At 34.9% G+C, this 21,580-nt stretch overlaps 1 protein-coding gene across 7 annotated transcripts in view; it reads left to right on the top strand.

Moving 5' to 3' along the window:
* The first annotated feature begins 655 nt into the window (after positions 1-655).
* Positions 656-21,580, top strand: part of SEC31A (SEC31 homolog A, COPII coat complex component) — a 92,471-nt gene continuing 71,546 nt past the window's right edge. For 5 of the 7 annotated variants that reach the window (XM_037830115.1, XM_037830112.1, XM_037830113.1 and 2 more), the window contains exons 1-7: positions 656-786; positions 5,521-5,600; positions 6,245-6,368; positions 8,221-8,419; positions 9,968-10,063; positions 10,999-11,139; positions 19,493-19,635. In XM_037830115.1, coding sequence (XP_037686043.1) covers positions 5,522-5,600; positions 6,245-6,368; positions 8,221-8,419; positions 9,968-10,063; positions 10,999-11,139; positions 19,493-19,635 — 782 coding nt within the window. In that variant the 5' untranslated portion in view covers positions 656-786; position 5,521. Of the gene's footprint in view, positions 787-1,012; positions 1,139-1,328; positions 1,348-5,520; positions 5,601-6,244; positions 6,369-8,220; positions 8,420-9,967; positions 10,064-10,998; positions 11,140-19,492; positions 19,636-21,580 lie in introns of those variants that run through there. The other 2 variants (XM_037830109.1, XM_037830110.1) reach the window with 2 other exon arrangements.

The raw sequence follows: 21,580 nt of genomic DNA, 5'->3' as shown, positions 1-21,580 counted from the left end.
AAAACGGACGACGCACCTAATTAGATGCTAGTTTCTAGTGAAACCTACTAAAAGTACCAGTGACCAAGGATGACTGTTAATAGAACTGGAATATCCCTCACCACATCCGTGCCTCTCTGGAGTAACATATCTGCTGTTTTAGGCCCCCGTATACATTCAAGACAATTTTAGGGAGAAGTAAACCTACGTCCACAAAAACTTAGGAGTATAGCCAAATAGTTTTATTTTAAGCAAGTCTTCTCAAAATGCAATATGGTAGAATACCAAGTAAACAGTTTTAAGTACCAAGTCACAAGTTGCAGATACTCCAATTGCCCTTGAACCCGTATTTTGCAGGTCGGCGGGTGTAGGGAGTGTTACTGGGGTTGCTGACGCCAAACGACCAGTGCTACGTGGCGTTCTTGCAAACAGCGGCCATTCTCGGGCTTGTGGCAACACTCAGCAGGGTCTTTCGTCTTCTCTTAGCTCTGGCCCTCACCTGGGCATCCTGCACATCGTCACACAGGGACAGATCCCTAGCCTCCAACGCGCGGGGGAAGACAGCTCCCGTCTCCCCGGCCTGTCGCTGCTCCCGGAAGTGCCGTGGCGGGCCGCGCGCTGGAGCGGCAGTGGCATGGCGTTGCTGCCGGAAGTGTCGGCTGGCGGGGCAGGCGGGGCTGCGGCTGCCACGTTGGAGCGGAACGTGGAGGTGGCCCCCGGCCGGGGAGGAGGGGCGCCAGCGAATTCTGGGAGAGTCCGACGGGCGCTGAGCTAACGCAGGAACCGGTGACCGAGGGTCCCCGCCAGGTGAGTCCGCCCCTTCCCCTCTCTTCACAGACCCCCAGGCCTCAGGATAGTGACCGAGCCCAAAGCCGGAACTCCGGCCTCTGTCATCGCCGGCTCCCGTCGGCCTGAGGCCCGGTCTCTGTGGCGGCGCGCGCTTGGTCTTCGTTTCGGCCCGGCCCGACAATGCCTGGCTTCGGAGCTGCTTCGGGAATCAGGCCAGTCCGCATCCGTAGATGTTTCCACGGCGGACCTGGAGCTCCCCTAAAGCTCGTGACGAGATGTCCTGCCTTGGAGTCTCAGCCCGGGCGGTTGCTAGGGTCTGAGGAGACCTTCGGACCCTTGGGCACAAAGAAGTGCAGTCCCCAAGAGCAGGGTAAAGAAACAAACCTCAGGATTACTTTGGTGGACTTTAGTTTGTTTGGGATTGTTTGTTTATATTTGAGCTGTTGCCAGATTTAAGGTCCGTACTTTTGAACTGAAAGCTAATGTTTAACCAGATTGGGTCATTTTAAAGGCAATAGTCGCCAATCGCAGCCTATATTATATACTTCGCAGGAAGTCTAAGTATTTCGTGTATTGCTGGTAAGTTGTTAGAGTAAGGGGTTAAATCACGCACTGGTTGTAAAAAATCAAAACTTTGCCTTTACTTGTGGGCATTATAATTTTTTGTGTGTGAGCTCGAGAAACTAATTTTACATAGATCTTGCTGAAGTTGCCAAGCTGTGATGTTCTGTGACAAATCCTTCCTCTTAAACCACGTTTTCTAACAGAAAACAGAAATTTGGTTGTCTTTTTTTCAGCAAGTGTGACTGTATTTAATCGGCAATTATAGGTTCATCTTTGTATCATATTCTACTATGCTTTCTGTACATACCGATTATTCTAGAGTTGGCCAAAGCAGATTCCTTTTTTTAGTGGTTCTTCTCTGCCTTTCTTTTCCATCATCTCATAATTTACAGCTCTGGAAAAGGTTTGTAGACTGAGAACTTTTGGATAATTTGAAGTGTCTCTGCAGTTGTACATTTCTGTTACATCTATCCCCAGTTATTTGGGAAATAGGAAATTTGTGATGGATTTGAAATTATACTGCTTAATTTTATATAAGCAGGTTCTTTTCTGAAACTAATAACCTAAGACTAGAAATATATTTATAAACTGTAAAGAGCAGTGATTCTTAATCTTTTGGGAATCCCCTCTCTTCTGAGAATCTAATGAAAGTGTTGGATCATCTTCCTAGAAAAATGTGTAGACATGCACACGTAATGATTTTGTATGTAAGTTCATGGGGTTCAGAAATTCTAAGTTAAAAACTCTTTTAAGGTAATACTATTAAATTAAAAAAAATCTTTTTTCAGAAATGTCATTCTTAGATTAATTCAGGTCAAACAGTTTTTTTTGTTAGACTGCAGTAATTTAGACACCATTTAGTCCAGTGACCAGTATACGGTTGCTTTCTTCTTTCATTTGGTTTTAGATGAGTTGGATGGGAGCCTAGAGTATTGGTACTACTAAATAAATCCTCTGGAATAAATGTCCCCATTCATAATGAGATATTCCGCTCACAAGATGGATTTTTTAGGACTCAGAAGTTCTGATTCTCTTACTTCTTACTTTGAGTGTATCGATCCACTCTAGACATAGCATTGAAGGTTGGTTATTTTTTCAAAGAATAGTACTGTTGGGTTTTAGTATTGTGTCACAAAATTAGCATTTTTAAAATTGAGCAAAAAGAAAAAGTCATTACATGCAGTTATTGTGGAGAGAAACTTGAATGAAAAATAAGTTTTCTTGTCTGGAACATAAATATTCTTCAGCAGGTGTATTCTTCAGGATTGATTGAGATAGACATTTTAAATTGCTACTTTTGTAGTAGCTGCCATTTATGAGCATATATTTACTATGGGCTGGACACTGTTGTAAACACTCTTTGTGTACTACTTGTTTAATTCTCACAACCGACTGTTATTTTCCTTATTTTACTGATGGGGGAGCCAAGAAAAACATAAAATTAACATGCCCAAAGTCAGGTAGGAAATGGTGAAGCTGGGATTTAAACCAAGGGTGTTTGGCTCCAGCCTATGCTCTTAACTGCTATGCTATAGATAATGTCTTGTAGATGGCTTATGGAAACAAACTACTGTCCTCAGGGTTTTTTAAAAAATATTTTCATACTAATTATATTCTGTTTAAAATATTCTTGACTGAAACAAGCCTGCATAGTATGAATTTTAATCATATATAATGAAAAAAAATTACTAAAGCTTTTAAAGCAAATCTCACTTGCAAAGTGCATATGGTTTATTTGAAACCCTCTTACTTCATATTTGCAAGAAAATTACAACTAAAGAAATGATCTTTTCAAAAGAAGGAAATATACATGCATCCAGGTGAAACTGCATTCTCATAGCATTCTTAGTAGTTTGCGAATGATTGCATTAAGTAGATTATGCTACACTTCTTAGTTATATTCAGACCATGTAAGGTCTGACCATTGGTCTAGGCATTGTTGTAGTGATACTTTTTTTTTTAACAGATGACATTGAAGCCTTGTGTTCAGTGTAGGTTAATAACTGGAACTGTTTCTGGTGGAACATTGAGTACCAAGGCCAAGAATTACTTTTATAAAAGCTTTGAATTCTCTCTTAACCATTTTATGATCTTGTAAATTTGTCTCTCTTTCAGTAAATGTTACACATTAACTAAGCATTCATGAATTAGGTAGCCCTTGTACCTTTGCTCTTAGAGAAAGTATAAGTCTACTCAGTTGTTTTTTATATATGTAGCTATTTTGTTTTTTAATATTAGAAATTATTCTGAAGGCATTTTATAAAGCCTTTGAAAGTTATCACTTATGTATATATGTTAAATTTCACAATAAAAATGTATCATAAAAAAATTAAGGGAAGTGGGGAGTGGAAAATTGGTGGTAGAGTAAGTTTGTGGATTGCCTCATCTGTAATGGCTGGGAAGTCAAAGGATATGATTTTAAAGCTGACAAATCAATTAGTAGAAATATATTTAACAGTTCAAAAGTAAACACTAAGAAAGATAATGCTATTGACTATGATTGTGTAGTGTCAGAGAGGTAGTAAGATTATACAGACTAATTCCATTAGTGCTCAAAATAAGGAGTCAGTAGTTACTATGTAAAGAATTCGAGATTTAAGGCTAGTAAATTATTTAAAATTACAGTTACAAAGATAAAACTATAAAAATACAAATATTCTTATCAGAAAAATTATAAATACACACAACAAAGTGAAAGATTTTTTTTTTTAACTGCAAAACCAAACAGCAAAGTGTGATAGAACAAAGACTAAACACATCTGTCACCAGTAAATTGTCAATGCTTTAATCTTTAATAGATTTTCAAATTGGATCACAAAGCAAAACTTGCTTCTATGCTATATTCAAGACAGATAGTGAAAACAGTGGTTCAAAAGTTGAAAAGGGCAAAGGTATACATGTAAAGCCAAATAAAAAGAAAGCCGGGGTACTGATCTTAATATGAGGCAAGGTGGAATTCAGGCCAAAAGGCATTACTTTAGACAAAGAAGTAGACAAAAAAGAAGGCTACAGGAGACCTAAATAATAAAATGAGTAAGGTAGATTTGATTACTGTATATCAAACTCTGGACCCTGAAAATAGCACCCCTTCTTTTCAGGTCCCATGGAACATTCACAAAAACTCACTATATATTAGGCCCCAAAGAAAACTTCAATAAATTTCAAAAAGTAGAAATAGTACAAAAAAACCACAATGCAGTAAAAAATAAAGGCCCATCCACCTGGGTATTAAAAAACCTCATAAACCACTCTGAGGTCGGTGGAGAAATACAACGGGAAATTGTAGACTGTATAGATGATATCAATAATGAAAACACTAGGAATCTATGCAGTGCTCAGAAAATTTAAAACCTTAAATATTTAGACCAATAAAGAAAGAATAAAAATGAGTCAGTCAAGCATTTGACTCAAAAATTAAAAATAAAAGAACAAAATAAACCAAAAGAAAATAAAGGAAGGAATTAATAAAAATAAAAGCAGAAATTAATGAATTTATTCTGTAGAAAAACAAAGGATTATCAAAGGAAAATGAGATTTACCAAAAATGATCTCAAAAGATAGAGATAATTTAAACAAATGAATTTCCATAGAAGAAATAGGGAAAATTATCAAAAGAGCAACTCCCCCAATAAAATATCAGACCCAGATATTTCACAGGACAATCCTCTTTAATACTTAAAGAACTAATAATTCCAGTACTGCTAATGAAACTGTTACAGAGCATAGAAAAAAAAGGAAAATTCCCATATGTTTTTATGAAGTAATTAAAACACTGATATCAAAACTTGAAAAAGATTGCACAAAAGAGGAAAACTATAGACTCAATCTCATGACTATAGTAGCAAAACTCGTTTAAATAAAATCTAGCAGGACACTAGTAGAAAATACATCATGATTAAGAAGTTTGTTCCAGAATGAAAAGATGGTTCAATATTAAGATTTTTCTAAAGAGAAAAATCATGTGTTCATTTCCAGTTGCCAAATGAAAAGCAAAATAACTTAATAAATTTCTCTAATTTTCAATATTGAACGTTTCCAACAGATGACGCCTAAACCAATCTGATGCACTGGTACCTGGGAATTACTAATGTTGTAGTACTTTGTTCAGTATTTTTTCTGCATCAAGTATGTTTATACGTTCTATGTTACATGTTCAATATGTTCTATGTAAAATATTTTGTTCTTCAGGATGAAGTTAAAGGAAGTGGATCGCACTGCCATGCAGGCATGGAGCCCTGCCCAGAATCATCCCATTTACCTAGCTACAGGTAAGTTCAAAAGAGAGCAAATAGTATGAATACTATTTCTTCTCTTCTACATGTGTCATATTACTACTAGCTCTTTAAGATTTAGCTCCAGCTTCATTTCTCAGAAGCCCTCTTCTTCTCTAGCAAAATAACTGCCATCCTACCTATCCACTATGTTCCCATAGCACCCTGTGCATCATACTGTTGATCATGATATATTAACTATATAGTCTTTCCCCCTCCAAAGGGATTGTATTGTGTTCATCTTTATTTCTCCAATATTAAGCCCAATGTTTTACATGTAAAAGAAATTAATTTGAAATGAGTGAAGAGCAATTTTGATGCTAGCACTTTCAAGCAAGAAGAGTTGGGATTATATCATTTATATGACCATAAGCAGATATAGTAAATCATGGGGCTGGTTTTTTTAGAGAGTGTTTAAAACAACTACAAGCTTAAAAAATAATCTGCGTTATCTACCCTTACAAACGTCATCTCCCAGGCCTGTTTATCTGATCGATGACATACATTCTGAAATTTCATCTGCTAATGCAGCATTTATGAGAAAGAAAATTGAAAAGCATCCTTGTCATTTCTATTTTGTACAGTTTTCTCTGAGTCTTTTATTTTTGTGTGTGTAATTACCGTAAATTTATTTTCTATAGGAACATCTGCTCAGCAGTTGGATGCAACATTTAGTACCAGTGCTTCTCTTGAGATATTTGAATTGGATCTTTCTGATCCATCCTTGGATATGAAATCTTGTGCCACATTCTCTTCTTCTCACAGGTATGAAGTTCAGCATTAAATTCATATGATTATTTAATTATGTGGTGTTGTAGTTGATGCCTAGTGTTTCTATAATTGGGCTGTTATTAGAAACTACAGGGAATGCAATCAGTGACATGAAATATTTTGTGAAAACTTATGTATTATGAGTGAATTTATACTAAAATAAAAGAAGCATATATTTCTATTGATTTTATTATTGCCGTTATGTGTAGGGTAGAAAACAAAGGCTCTAGTTTCTAGTATTTTTTTTTCATGGTACAGTACAGTTACTGTTTTCCATCTTCTTTATCTCACCTATTTACACAAAAAGTTAGCAATGAGTGAAAAAAGGACTAGTTGGAAATATACTAAAATGTTAATGGTGATTATCTCTAAATGCTAAGAAATTTTTATTTTCTTCTTTGTGCTTATCTATATTTAAAATTATATTTTACAGACAATGTTATTGACGTGATTTCTCATATGGTAGGTCTTTGACAACCTTTCCAAGTATTTATGCCTTATTGTCATGCAGAGAAAGGACATGTTTAAGTGACAAACTAAGCTTTATTGCCTAGTGGCTTGGCCCATTGTGGTAATAAGATTGTACCTTGGCTAACAGAATACACCTTGAAACATGAAGTCTCATGTGACCGCTCATATTCTTCAGAACCCATTGTGACAGGAACCCCAGATACCTTTTGTCTGACAGTTTTTCTGCTCACCACCATCTATCTCATTGTGTACCTTCATGTCACTTTCATACTGTATCTCTATGCCAGACCATGATACTTTATTCTCCATCAGTACAGGTACTTGTCATAAAAGGCATAATTTTGTTGTCGCTTTTCTGCTGTCAGAATACTTTTTTTTTTTTCCCAGAAAAGTTCACACTCTCTTACTATTTAGCAGATTCCTTGTGAGTATTTCTGTAGTAAAATAGAGTTCATTTATTTTTCTAGAGAAGCTTGGTTTTACAGGTAAACCAAAGGTGGCTTAAGAAAGTTAAGTGACTTGCCCAGGGTCTCCTAGTTTCTAAATGGTAAAATGATTCTATTGGTGCACGTATATGTTTATGTATAGGTATAGGTATAAGTATATGTATATGTATATATGTTATGTTTTATATATAAAACATAAAATTTTCCATTTTAACCATTTTGAAGTACAGTTCACTGGATTAATACATTTGTAATATTGTGCTACCATTACCACTTTTCATTGTTAAAACTTTCATCACCCCAAACGGAAACTCTCTGTCCATTAAGCACTAACTCTCCATTGACCCGCCCCTAAATCTCTAGTAATCTCTAATCTGCTTTCTGTATTTATGAATTTGCTGCTTCTAGGTACTTCATAGAAGTAAAATTGTACAATATTTGTCCTTTTGTGTCTAACTTATTTCACCAAGCATAGTGTTTTTAAGGTTCATCCATGTTGAAGCGTGTATCAGAACTTTATTCCTTTTTATGGCTGAATAGTGCTCCATTGTATGGAAATTTTGTTTATCCATTCATCTGTTGATGGTCATTTGGGTTGTTTTTACCTTTTGGCCATTGTGAATAGTTTTATGAACATTGGTGTACAAATAAGTCCATATCTTTTGACACACAAATCAAGTATATTTTGTCACACTATGTTACCTTTACAAAGGTTTTTACTTTCTAAAGATGAATAGACAAATACAAGTGTAAGTATAAATAAAAACTAAAATGCCTTTTTACCAAAGTCATGCGCAATTAGCAGGAGCAGATGGGAAGCACTGGTTTTGGAGCATTTATGAAAGCATAAAGGACTAAATGTTTAATTTTGAATTTTTTTTTTTTTTTGCCTTAAAAAATGAGTTATTTTACTCATTTTATCTTAAAAGGTACCACAAGTTGATTTGGGGGCCTCATAAGATGGATTCCAAAGGAAATGTCTCTGGAGTTCTGATTGCAGGTGGAGAAAATGGAAATATTATTCTCTATGATCCTTCTAAAATTATAGCTGGAGACAAAGAAGTTGTGATTGCCCAGAATGACAAACATACCGGTCCAGTGAGAGCCTTGGATGTGAACATTTTTCAGGTTAGATTTTCATGCTTATTTATAATTCTTAAAATATGTGCAACTCTAATGTGAAATATGTATATGAATTCACTATGCCCCAGTTTTGGAAATGAAAGCTAAAAGCTTGTTCTATGTGGGTTGTTGGATGAGTGCTATTTGAAGAATGGTGGGTTCAGAGTTGGGTAGAGGGTGAATAATACTAATTCCATGGAGGGGATCAAGCCAATAGGTTTAATTGTAGAAGCCTGAAGGTACACTGCCATCTGATTAGATTTTTTCTTTTTAAACATTGGGAGCCCCATAGGTTGGAAGCCTTGCCTTTCACAAGTTTTTGGTAGTTCAATATTTATAACTTTTACCCAGCTGATGCTATGGTATCTGTGTTAATCCACTGTTAATATTTAATTGAGAAATTCTGTATTTATGACAGAGATTACTACTTTATCAAATAATTGGAAACATTTAAATAAGCAAATGTAACACAAATTTTATAAATAGGCAGTTAAGATTCTTTAATTTCCCACTGTTGCCATCATAAACATTACTAAATACTCATTATATAAATGCACAGGTTAATATAGATCTTAAGTTAACAGGCTATTTAACTATAACCACCATAAAATGGATATTATAGTTAGAAAGTTTTAAGTAATTGCTTTTCTTGTTTAGTGGAAAGATAGTTAGGACTTAGAAATACTGAAACCCAAACTTCTTCACTTCTACAGTTTGTGATGTCTTCCTCTTTGATCAGATAGTTCTTTGTTAATTGGCTGTAACATCTATTTTTTGGTAAAAGTACCTGGTATTATAGGTGGCTACTATAATAGAATTCCTCTCTTTTTATAGTTATGTGCCAGTTGATTAGAGAATAATATATGAGAATGAACAGTAAAGAATATAGATTAATATATGATGCTCATTATCTTACTGTAATCCAGTCAACAGTTTAAGGGTCTTTTTGACCCTACAGGTATACAACAGAGATAATCTAGAAATACTGCCACTGGGAACAAAACTGAGTGTAAAGGAACTAGAAGTGTGTGCAGATTTAACACAAGAGATTTTATTAGTCTTATCTTGTTCAGTCTCAGAAGTAGTCTTCTGATTTATTAGAAAATGTCTTTTGATTTATGGTTCAACTATTTGTCTTAAAGCAATGATTCGTGACCTTTGTTGTTTCTCACAATCAGATTCCCTTCCAAAGATGAAAAACCACAAATGATAATGTCTACATGGTTGCATAATTGATTTTTTGAAGAATTTATCTGCATGATTGTTTTTTTAAATGTCTTACATTTGAATTAGTTCTGCTATCAGTAGAAATGTTTTTAGTAAAATAGAATTTTGTATTATAACATGTTTCTCTTTAAAACTATTGAAATTTGCATAAGAATAATTGTGGATAATTATTTCGGAATGATGATTTCATGCATGTGTGTTTTGCTTTCTTAGTAAAATAGAAAAATTGTATGAAGTAAAACTAACAGACCTTTCTGGCTCTGAACTGAATTATTCTCAGTTCACTTAATTATTCATAAATGCTATTTAGTTATTTCTTTATTGCAGACTAATCTGGTAGCCTCTGGTGCTAATGAATCAGAAATCTACATTTGGGATCTGAACAATTTTGCAACTCCAATGACACCAGGAGCCAAAACACAGGTATTACTCTGATTTTGATTAAGAAAGCTGAAGGAAAACTAATGAAAAGTAGTTCTTCTAAGTGTATTTATTTCAGTTTTAAGTTTTTTCACATAAAATGTCTATGTTTAATATCATTGTTTAGATGTCATTTTTTTCTGTATAGTAAATTATTAACAAATATGTTCCTTATTTTAGTAAGTCCTTTATTCAACAGCAAATATTTATTCAGCACCTAACACCTGACAGATACTGTTCAATGTACTAGGACCACTCCAGTGAACAAACGGACAAAAATCATTAGGAATTTTCATAGATATAATTATTTTTTGTACTCTGTATGATCGCCACTCTATATTTTAACTATATCCAACCTTAGAATAAAAATCATAAAGTGGAAAAGGAAACTTCTTTTAAAAAATCACAGTAGATTTTTTTTTCTTATGTATTTCCAAAAGGATGTGTAAGATGAGTCCTCTGCTTGCTTCCTTGAATTTCATTATGTTGTATAGACTGTTCACTTTAAGTACTCATAACTAGCCCTAACATTTTGGCAATAGGAAAGGTAACGTAATGGTAGCATATGGTCTGCCATTTTTCTTATGTTCCAAGCCTTAAATTTTGCTCTGCCTTATTGTATTGTTCATCATATCAACCATCTATTTTATGGTCTATGACTTCCTTGTGGCAGTTGCAAAATAAAGAAACATTGCTAGGTTTATAATAGGAACGTAATAAGTGCTTGTTGAATGGGTCAATATTAAACAAGATACAATATTTGAAATGCCATATACATGGATTTTAAACTATATTGTACATTTTGAGAATATAAAGCAGATGTGTGGAATGAATAGATCAGATTTTTAACTAAACCATTTTTTTAAATGAACAATCAGATTTTGCAGTTAAATTTGATTAAAATAGAGAAATGGTTGTTAATAGTTTATTCCTTAAAGCCCCCAGAAGATATCAGCTGCATTGCGTGGAACAGACAAGTTCAACATATTTTAGCATCAGCCAGTCCCAGTGGCCGGGCCACTGTGTGGGATCTTCGAAAAAATGAACCCATCATCAAAGTCAGTGATCATAGTAACAGGGTAAGTATATGATTGATTTGTGATAAACGTGTTTGCATTTCTGGTGGATGTATTCCTATATTGTTTGGCAGAGTTGGCAACAAAATTTTTGTAAAGCCATACCCCGGCTTTGCATTGAGTGTTATGTTGGAATGAAAGGTTTTTACCATGGGAAAATAAAAAAAAAATCCCAATAAATGATGTTGGGTATTACTAATAGTGACAAGGTTAGTTAATAAGGGAGCTTAATCCACGATAAAGTGATTGTTTTGCTTTGTTACATGTTTTAAAGCATTATAGCAACTTTTCAATTCATCCTCAGCTTTTTCTAGAATGTACAATTTTCCTGCTGAGAATTTTATGACTGAGTTTGTAGTCTCCAAACTCCTGGCTTCGACTCTTTACTTGATTTAGATACTTCTGAGTAAGCACTGCAGTGTACCACGTTAAGTTCTTAACCCTGAAAATTTCATAATATTCTGTCATCAGGTGTGTTCGGTTTGCTAATGCTGCCTTTTTTGCAAAATACCAGAAATGGATTGGTTTTTATAAAGGGGGTTTATTTGGTTACAAAGTTACAGTTTTACAGCCATAAAGTGTCCTAGATAAGGCTTACAAAATAGGGTAGCTTCACTGAAGGATGGCTATTGGCGTCCAGAAAACCTCTGTTAGCTGGGAAGGCACGTGGCTGTCGCCCGCTTACTCCCGTGTTGTCTTTCAAAATGGTGTTCTCCAAAATGTTGCTCTTGGGGCATTTTGTCCTCTCTTAGCTGCAGCTGCTTTTCAAAATGTCACTCTCAGTTGCTCTGAGTTCCTTGTGTTTGTCAGCTCATTTATATGGCTCCAGTGATTTAATTCAGACCCACCCTGAATGGGTGGAGTAACACCTCCCTGGAAATTATCCAATCAAACATTTCACTCACAGTTGATTGAGTCACATCTCCATGGAAACACTCACAGAATTCCAATCTAATTAATAGTAATGTCTGCCCCCACAAGGTTGCATTGTAGAATATGGCTTTTTCTGAGGGACATAATATATACAAACCAGCACAGAGGTAAATGACATGGTGGAACTGTAACCTATAACATCCTTTGAAATTTGCTCTATAGCTACTCGTTGAATTGTGTTCTGAAGGTCTTCGTCTTTCTGTATATACCTTATATTGCCTAATGGAGAAAGAACTGAGACTGTGGAACTGTAACCCATAACAATTTTTGCAATTACCTGTATAACTGCTTGTTAAGCTGTACATCGAAAGTTAACACCTTTTTGTATGTATGATCTATTTTACAATAATAGAAATAGCTGAAGTTGTGGAACTGTGACCCATGATATTCTTTGAAATTTGCTGTCTAACTACTTGTTGAATCTTACTTTGAAATTATCACAATTATGTATGTATGTTAAAGTTCATAATAAAAAAAATTACCAAGAAAAACAAAACAAAACCCCCATGCATATCCAGGCACAGGGACCCACTTGTAGAACACAAGCAGCTAAGGAATGCCACATACAAAATGCCTTAATGGAAAAAAAAGAGACTGTGGCACAACGGTTGGTGAGAGAGGTGCACACACACAGTCCAGTTTCTATTTGCTCGACCACCTAAACACAAAATGGACCTTTCTGGATTGACCCTATCTGGCTCCGCGGGGTGGATAACTCTAACAGGGAAGAAATCTGAGGTAGGAAAGCCTCATGGGAAAAAAGGGGGAAACGGGGGAGACTGAACTGCTATACGATAGGACAGAACCCAGAACTGAAAAGTGTAATGAAAGGGGGGCACTGAGTGAGGGAGAGAATTTAAACAAATTATAGGAGCTGGGGATAAAATTCTGCACAGAAACAAACAGAATATATCAGGATATCTGGAGAAGGAACAGAGGAAAGGAAGCTTTCTCTTGGAGGTGAAACAATAGCACAAAAAAGGGCAATCTTAAAAATTGTACTGTGTATCCACGGCAAGAATCAAGTGCAGAAGAGCTGAGAATGTAAGAACAATTAAACAAGGACTACCCTAAAAGTCCAGAATAAGTTGGACCAAGCATCAAAGAAGAGCCACAACACAAAGTCAGTGAAAAATAAAACCCTAGGCAAGTGGGAGAAACTGGCCTTCGGAGTTAACACATCAAAACAATCAGATGCCCAGATATGAGCAAAAAATTGCAAGCCGTACTAAGAAACAGGAAGATATGGCTCAGTCAAGGAAAAAATTAAAACTTCAAAGAAGACACAATTTGGAACAGCTGATCAAAAGAAGTTAAAACAAGTCTCCGAAATCAGTTCAAGGAGATGGAGGAAAATATAGATAGAAATAAACTGAAGGTGAATATAGAGCTAAAGGATATGAAGACAATGTTTGAACAAAAAGAAAGTTTAAAAAAAGACATCACAAATTATGGGGATGAAAGACACAACAATGGAGATTAAAAATACACCAGAGGCGTACAACAGCAGAATTGAATAGGCAGAGGAAAGAATCAGAGGATGAGAAGAGAGGACATCGAAATCTTATAGTCAGAAGAACAGATAGAGAAAAGACTAGAAAACAAATTGAGCATTGTCTCAGGGACTTGGGTTACAGCATGAAGCATACAAACATATGCATGATGGGACTCCCTGAAAGAGAAACGAAGGCAAAAGGGGCAGAAAGAATATTTGAAAGACATAAATATACTTGTTCAAGAAGTGTAGTGTACTCCAAACAGAATAAACCTTAACAGACCTACTCCAAGACACATACTAATCAGAATGTCAAATACCAAAAATAAAGAGAATTCTGAAAACAGCAAGAGAAAAGTGATTCATCACATACAGGGGATCCTCCTGATTTCTCATCAGAAACCATGGAGGCAAGAAGGCAATGGTATGATATATGAAAGAGGAAGACTCCCGGCCAGAATTCCTTACCTGGCAAAACTGTCCTACAAAAATGAGGGAGAGGTTCAAACATTCACAGGTAAGCAGAAACTGAGAGTTCATCAGCAGAAGACCTGACCTACAAAAATTGCTAAGGGGAGTTCTTCCACTTGAAAGGTAATGACAAGAGAATGGCTTGGAGTAGTGAGAAGAAGTGAAGATCTTCAATAAAGATAATAAATGTATAAATGCAAAACCCAATAATACTGTTGTATCCTCATGATATAACTCTACTCTTTAATTCCTGTAAGGGTCAGAATACAGTTTAAAAAGAAAAAAAATTGTATTTCCTGATAATGGTCACGCAAGATATATAGGGGTAATGTGGGACAAAAACAACATAAAGGGAAATGGAGGAATATGGGAGCAGAGAATGTATACGCTATTGAAGCTGAGTTGGTATCTTTTCAGATTAGCAGGTGTACATGTAGGTTGTGTAATACAAACCCCTGAGTACTCACAAAAAGTATTTTAAAAATATACGGAAACACAAGTGAGATAGGTATAAGTCAGATACATCACAAAAGATCAACTATACGGAAAAGGAGGCTGCAGTAAAGGAAAAGAGAGACAAAAAAGATATGTCATACTAAAACCAAAGGACAAAATGGCTGAAGTATGTACTGCCTTTATAGTAATGACATTGAATGTTAATGGAATAAACTCCCCAATCAAAAGACAGATTGGCAGAATGGATTTTTTTAAAAAAAAAGCACGAGTCAACTATATGTTGTTCATAGAGGCTCATCTTAGAGTTAAAGATAGAAATAAGTTGAAAGTGAAAAGATGGAAGAAGATAATCCATGCAAATAGTAACCAAGAGAACTAGGGTAGCTCTACTAATAGAAAAAATAAACATTAAATTAAAATCTGTTGTGACAGAGAACACCATATATTAATAAAAAGGCCAATCCACGAAGGCAAAATAACAATAATAATTTATGCACCTAACCATGGTGCCCCAAAAATGCATGAGACAAACACTGGTTAAATTGCTGGGAGAAATAGACAGCTCTTCAATAATAGTTGGAGACTTCAATATTCAATAAATCACTCTCATCAATAGATAGAACATCTAGGCAGAAGATCAGTAAGGAAACAGAGCTTGAATAATACGATAAATGAACTAGACCTAACACATATACAGGACATGATACCCTGAAACAGCAGAATATACATTCTTCTCAAGTTCATATGGTTCATTCTCTAGAATCTGCCACATGTTGGGTCTCAAAACAAGTCTCAATATATTTAAAAATGTTACACAAAGCATCTTCTCTGATCACAATAGAATAAAGCTGAAAATCAATAACAGGCAGAGAACAAATATTTGAAGTTAACATGCTGTGAATCAGTGAGTCAAAGAAGGAATTACAAGGGAAGTCAGTAAGTATCTTGGCACAAATGAAATAGAGATAGCATATCAAAACTTATGGGATGCAGCAAAGGCAGTGCTCAGAGGGAATTTTTTTTTGTCCTAAATGCTTACATTAAAAAAGAAAGGAAAAAAAAAAAAAACTAAAATTAATGATCTAACTGCATACCTGGAGGAACTAGAAAAAGAACAGCAAACTAACCCCAAAGCAAGCAGGACAGAAATAATAAAGATTAGAGTATAAATAAATGAAATAGAAATTAAAAAAAAAAAAAACAATAACATTAACAAAACTAAAAGTTGGTTCTTTGAAAAGATCAATAAAATTGACCAACGCCTTAGCTAGACTGACAAAAAGAAGAGAGGACACAAATAAATAAATCTGAAATGAGAGAGGGGACATTACAGCTGAACCCACAGAAAAAAGGATCATAAGAGGAAACTATGAACAACTGTATGCAAATGAAGTAGACAACCTAGGTGAAATGGCTGAAATTCTTAGAAACACATGAACAACCTACACTGACTCTAGAAGAAATAGAAGACTGCAGCAGATCAATGACAAGTAAAGAGATTGGATCAGTCATTAAAAGCCTCTGACCAAGTAAAGCCCAGATCAGATGGCTTCACAGGGGAGTTCTACCAATCATTCCAAGAAGAATTTATACCAATCCTGCTCAGACTCTTCCGAAAAATTTAAAAGGAGGGAACACTACCAAATCATTCTATGAGGCCAGCATCACCCTCATGCAAAATCAGATAAAGATACTATGGTAAAGAAAACTACAGACCAGTTTCTCATCAATATAGATGATCTGGAAAAATCCCCAGCAGAATACAAATTGAATCGAACAGTGCATTAAAAGAATTAAACACTATGATAAAGTGGATTTTATCACAGGTATGCCAGGGTGGTTCAATATAAGAAAATCAATAAATGCAGTACATCACTTTAACAAAACGAAGGGGAATAAACTACATGATCATCTCAATTGATGCAGAAAAAAAAAGCATTTGACAAAACCAGCATCCTTTCTTAATAAAAACACTTAGAAAAATAGGAGTAGAAGTATTTCCTCAACATGATGAAGGGTATGTATGAAAAACCCACTGTTAACATCATACTCAGTGGGGAAAGACTGAAAGCCTTCCCTCAATGATCTGTAATGAAACAAAGATGCCCACAGTCACCCCTGTTATTCAACATTTTACTGGAAGTTCTAGCCAGAGCAATTAGACAAGAAAAAGAAATAAAAGGCATCCAAATTGGAAAGAAAGAAGTAAAATTTTCTCTATTTGCTAATGACATGATCATATTTATAGAAAGTCCTGAGAAGTGTGCAACAGAATTACTAGAGCTAATAAATTCAGTAAAGTGACAGGGTACAAGATCAACATGAAAAACTCAGTAGTGTTTCTGTATACTAGTAATCAGCAATCTGTGGTAGAAATTAAGAAAACCATTCCATTTACAATTGTGACTGCAAGAATCAAATATCTAAGAATATATTTAACCAATGATGTGAAGGACTTATATATGGAAAACTACAAGACTTTGCTAAAAGAGATGAAAGAAGATCTAAATAAATGAATGGAAGGACATACCATGCTCATGGATTAGAAGACTAAATACCGTTAAGACTTCAAACGAAAATTATTTACAGATTCAATGCGATTCCAGTCTATATTCCAACACCCTACTTTGCTGAAATGTAAAAGCCGGTCATCACATTTATTTGGAGGGGCAAGGGGCCCTGAATAGCCAAAACCATTTTGAAAAAGTAGAACAAAGTTGGAGGATTCACACTTCCTGACTTTAAAATTTATTACAAAGCTACAGTGGTCAAAACAGCATGGTACTGGCACAAGGGTAGATATAATGACCAATAGAATCAGATGAGTTCAGAAATAGACCCTCACTTCTATAGCCACTTAATTTTTGACAAGGCTGCCAAGTCCCCTTAATTGGGAAAGAATAGTCTGTTTAACAGATGGTGCTGGGAAAATTAGATATCCATATGCAAAAAAAAAAAGGAGTACCCTCATTTCACACCATGTACATAAGATTAACTCAAAATGGATCAGAGACTTAAATATAAGAATCAGGATTATAAAACTCCTAGAAGAAAATATAGGGAAGCATCTTAAGTATCTTGTGTTAGGCAGTAGTTTCTTAGGTTTTATACCCAAAGCAGAAGCAACAACAACAAAAAATAGATAAATGGGACCTCATCAAAATTAAAAACTTTTGTGCTTTGAAGGACTTTGCAAAGAAAGTGAAAAGGCAGCCCACTTAATGGGAGAAAAGAATTGGGAACCACATATCTGGTTAGGGTTTAATATCCAGAATATATAAAGGAATCCTACAACTGAGCAACAAAAAGACAAACACCTCAATTTAAAAATTGGCAAAAGACTTGAATAGACATTTCTCCACAGAGGATATACAAATACCTAAAAAGCACATGAAAAGATGCTCAACATCATTAGCTATTAGGGACATGCAAATCAAAACCACAGATACCATTTCACACCCATTAGAATGGCTACTATTAAGACAGAAAATTACAAGTGTTGGACAGGATGTGGAGAAATAGGGACACTCATTCATTGCTGATGGGAATGTAAAATGGGGCAGCCACTGTGGAAGACAGTTTAGCAGTTCCTCAGAAATCTACATATGGAATCACTATATGACCTGGCAATCCCACTACTAGGTATATGTTCAAAAGAATGGAATGAAGGGACTTGAACAGATATTTCTCCATTGATGTTCATGGTGGCAATATTCACAGTTGCCAAAAGATGGAAGCAACCCAAGTGTCCATCAACCCATGAATGGAAGAAAATGTGTTAAGTACATACAATGGAATGCCATTTAGCATTACAAAGCGATGAAGTTCTGATTCATGTGACAATATGGATGAACCTTGAAGATGTCATGTTGAGTGAAATAAGCCACATAGAAAAGCAGTTATTGTATGATCTCACTGATATGATAAGTAGAATACGGAAGCTCATAGAGTCAGAATCTAGAATATGGCTTATTTGGGATTGGTTTGGGTTAGAGAATGGGATGGGGAATTAATGGTTAAATTGCACAGAGTTTCTGTTTGGGTTTTTTGCAAGGTTTTGGTAATGGATAGTGATGCCGGTAGTACAACATTGTGAATGTAATTACAACACTGAATTATATATGTGCATGTGGTGAAAAGGGGAAATTTTAGGTCACATGTATGTCTTCCTAGAATAGAAATTTGTAACAAAAGCATATGACTGTACAACACAGTGAATCCTATTGTAACAATAATTGTAGTTAATACTACAATTATAAAAACATTTTTTCGTGAACTATAGCATATGTACCACACTAATGCAAGGTGTTAGTAATAGGGTGGTATATGGGAACTCTGTATTATGTTTTCTGTTCATATTTCTGTAAACCTACAACTTGTCTAAAAAAATTAATTCAAAAAAGAATAAGGAACCATGGTGGGGAAAATCTCTTCGAAGAATATTTCTTGAGGATTTTGTTTCTCTAATGAAAGTGAAATTTTAAGACAATTTCAGTAGAATAAAGCATACAGGGAACATCTCTGTCATCTTCTGGAACATTTAATAAGATACGAACTTTCAGGTAATTCTCAATAGTATTGTTAATTTATCCATGTAAAAATTTAAATGGTAGTTGCTGTTTTAGACATTTTGCCTGAAGTAGAAGTAGAGGAATAGTGTTTGTGTTTCTTAATTGTTATCTCTTTAGTTTCCTTTTCCTGAAAAAATTACAGTTTAAATTTGGGTAATATCATTTCCCTAATTACAGTTTTAGAAAAAACTTATTTTTGGTGTAGAATTATTCTGGCCCACAATGGTTTTGTATGTATCAAATAGCTAGATGAAGTGAAAACACACAAATAGCCGACTTCCAAGGCTGTTTAGTAAATTTCAGTAGTTCTCGTTACTTTTTAAAAAATGAACTGGCCCTGAGCTCATGTTTTTTGCAGAGTCCTCAATTTTCATTTTGGGTTTTCATGATGTGATATGTTTGATACAGTGTGAGCCTTAACTATCTGCAGATGCATTGCTCTGGGTTGGCGTGGCATCCTGATGTTGCTACTCAGATGGTCCTGGCCTCTGAGGATGACAGGTTACCAGTGATCCAAATGTGGGATCTTCGATTTGCGTCCTCTCCACTTCGTGTCCTGGAAAACCATGCCAGGTATAATGTGGCTATCCCAGGGAACTTGATTTTTTTTTTAACTGTATTTACTTACAACTTTGAATTATCAGATAAATTTGTTTGTGTTCTTTTTAGTTTGTTTTTAAATTTTAGGGAATCTACTTTGTCTTATAAAGTTAGTGTAAATGGTTTGTTTTTATATTATGTTTTATTTTAAGCAATAGTTTGTCATACCAAAAAAAATGGTGGCGAAATCATAGCATAACAAGATGAAAATGAGTTAAAGATTTTTCCACTGCTTATTTCAAGTAAGTAATAAATCAGAATTTCAGTGTATCATAACACTCTTGGGCAACCATGACATTTATTATACAAAGTTGATCTTTTGAGGGTCATCATACTTATAAAAATGAGTCTCCCAAAACATTTGATGTCTGGGAACAATTGAAAAGTTTGTTTTACTTATAAGTTTTTAATTTTAATTTGAAAGCAACATTTTTGAGAAACTTAATGGTTCATTCTACTTTCCATCTTAATATATTTGTGTTTGCTCTGTAAATCAATTGGAATGTTCACGTAATAGTTTTAGTACCATTAAATTTAATTTGGCCTGTTTCCTATCATTGATTCTCAGGAATCCAGGGGAGTTTATGCATATATGTTTAATATTTTAAAATAAGTAACAAATCCTTTGTAAGATTATAGTACTTGCTAAGTACTTTAGGCTTTTTTCTTTTTTCCTTTTTAGGTGCATATAGGCTAAAGCTTTAAATATATATTTTTTTCTCTGTGTACAGTGATTGCACATTAGGAAGTCTTAATGAGTCTTAAGGTTTGTAGCCTCTCTTTCACCTACTTTTAAAATAGAAGAGTCTCGCTAAAATGTAATCCTATTTAGGTGTTAAACATGCTTCCATCAGCTTTTTAGTAAAGAAAGGATGATTTGGGGAAATTTAGTATTTTTCTCACATTAGATAAATTTTTATTCATTCATTCAACAAATACTTATTAAGCATGTACTCTTGTTAAATAATGTGAGTTTTTGAAAGGTGCTACTCAGACAGGGAGATCTCAAATCAAAGTAAGAGTCTCAAAATGGTTAACAAATTACATTGGTTTATAAAGACATATATGGGATTTCCAAAGGGGAAGTTACAATAATTGGTTGACATTTAGGTTCCTTATTATAATAAGGAGGGTCTTGCAAAGTGGGGAATGATCATAGATTAGTTATTACAGTGTATTTGTCTTATTTCTGATAGGCTATTTCTATTGACAGAAACCAGCTTATTTCCAGTTGTTGCTGAAACCACAGTTTTTGTAGGTTACAAAAATTGTTTTTTTCTGTATTTTTTTTCTCGAAAACCCTGCTGTTATTTTTAACCTTCTTTGGAAAGTTGTTGTGACTTCTTGGAAACGGTGTTGCTCCCGGAAACACCAGTTTGGGTAGCCAGTTTATTTTACGTAACACTCTGTACCATATTCTGTACTAGGATTCAGTAATACAGTAGAAAATATCCCTGCCCTCATGGAGCTTACGTGGTAGTGGGAGGATAACTAACATTTAAATAACATGCTTGATTAATCATCATACCAACTGTATGATATAGGTGTTACAGTTACCCTGTTTTAAGATCAGAAATTGAAATGAACAATGTTAAGCATGCTCAAGGTTACATAACTAATCAAGTGGTGATGCTGACTTCCAGCCCAAACAGTCTGATCTCAGAGGCTATGCTTTTAACACTGCACTCAATTGCCAATTTTAGGGGTGGTTGAGATTTAGAAAGATATGCCAACCTCTCTAGTTCTCAGTTTTCTGCCTCTGTAATAAATCAGAGTTGGATTATATGATTTTTAAGGTTCCTTCCAGCTCTACAGTTTTGTGATTTTTTTTTTTTTTTTAAATACCTAGAGAGAACCTAAATGTCCTTTAAGATGTAATGTGAAATGTGATACAGGTTTCTTTAAAAGTTACTATTCA

The sequence above is a fragment of the Choloepus didactylus genome, chromosome 3 (assembly GCF_015220235.1).
Source record: "Choloepus didactylus isolate mChoDid1 chromosome 3, mChoDid1.pri, whole genome shotgun sequence".
In the NCBI taxonomy this organism is placed as follows: Eukaryota; Metazoa; Chordata; class Mammalia; order Pilosa; family Megalonychidae; genus Choloepus; species Choloepus didactylus.
This window is presented reverse-complemented; position numbering and strand designations above follow the sequence as displayed.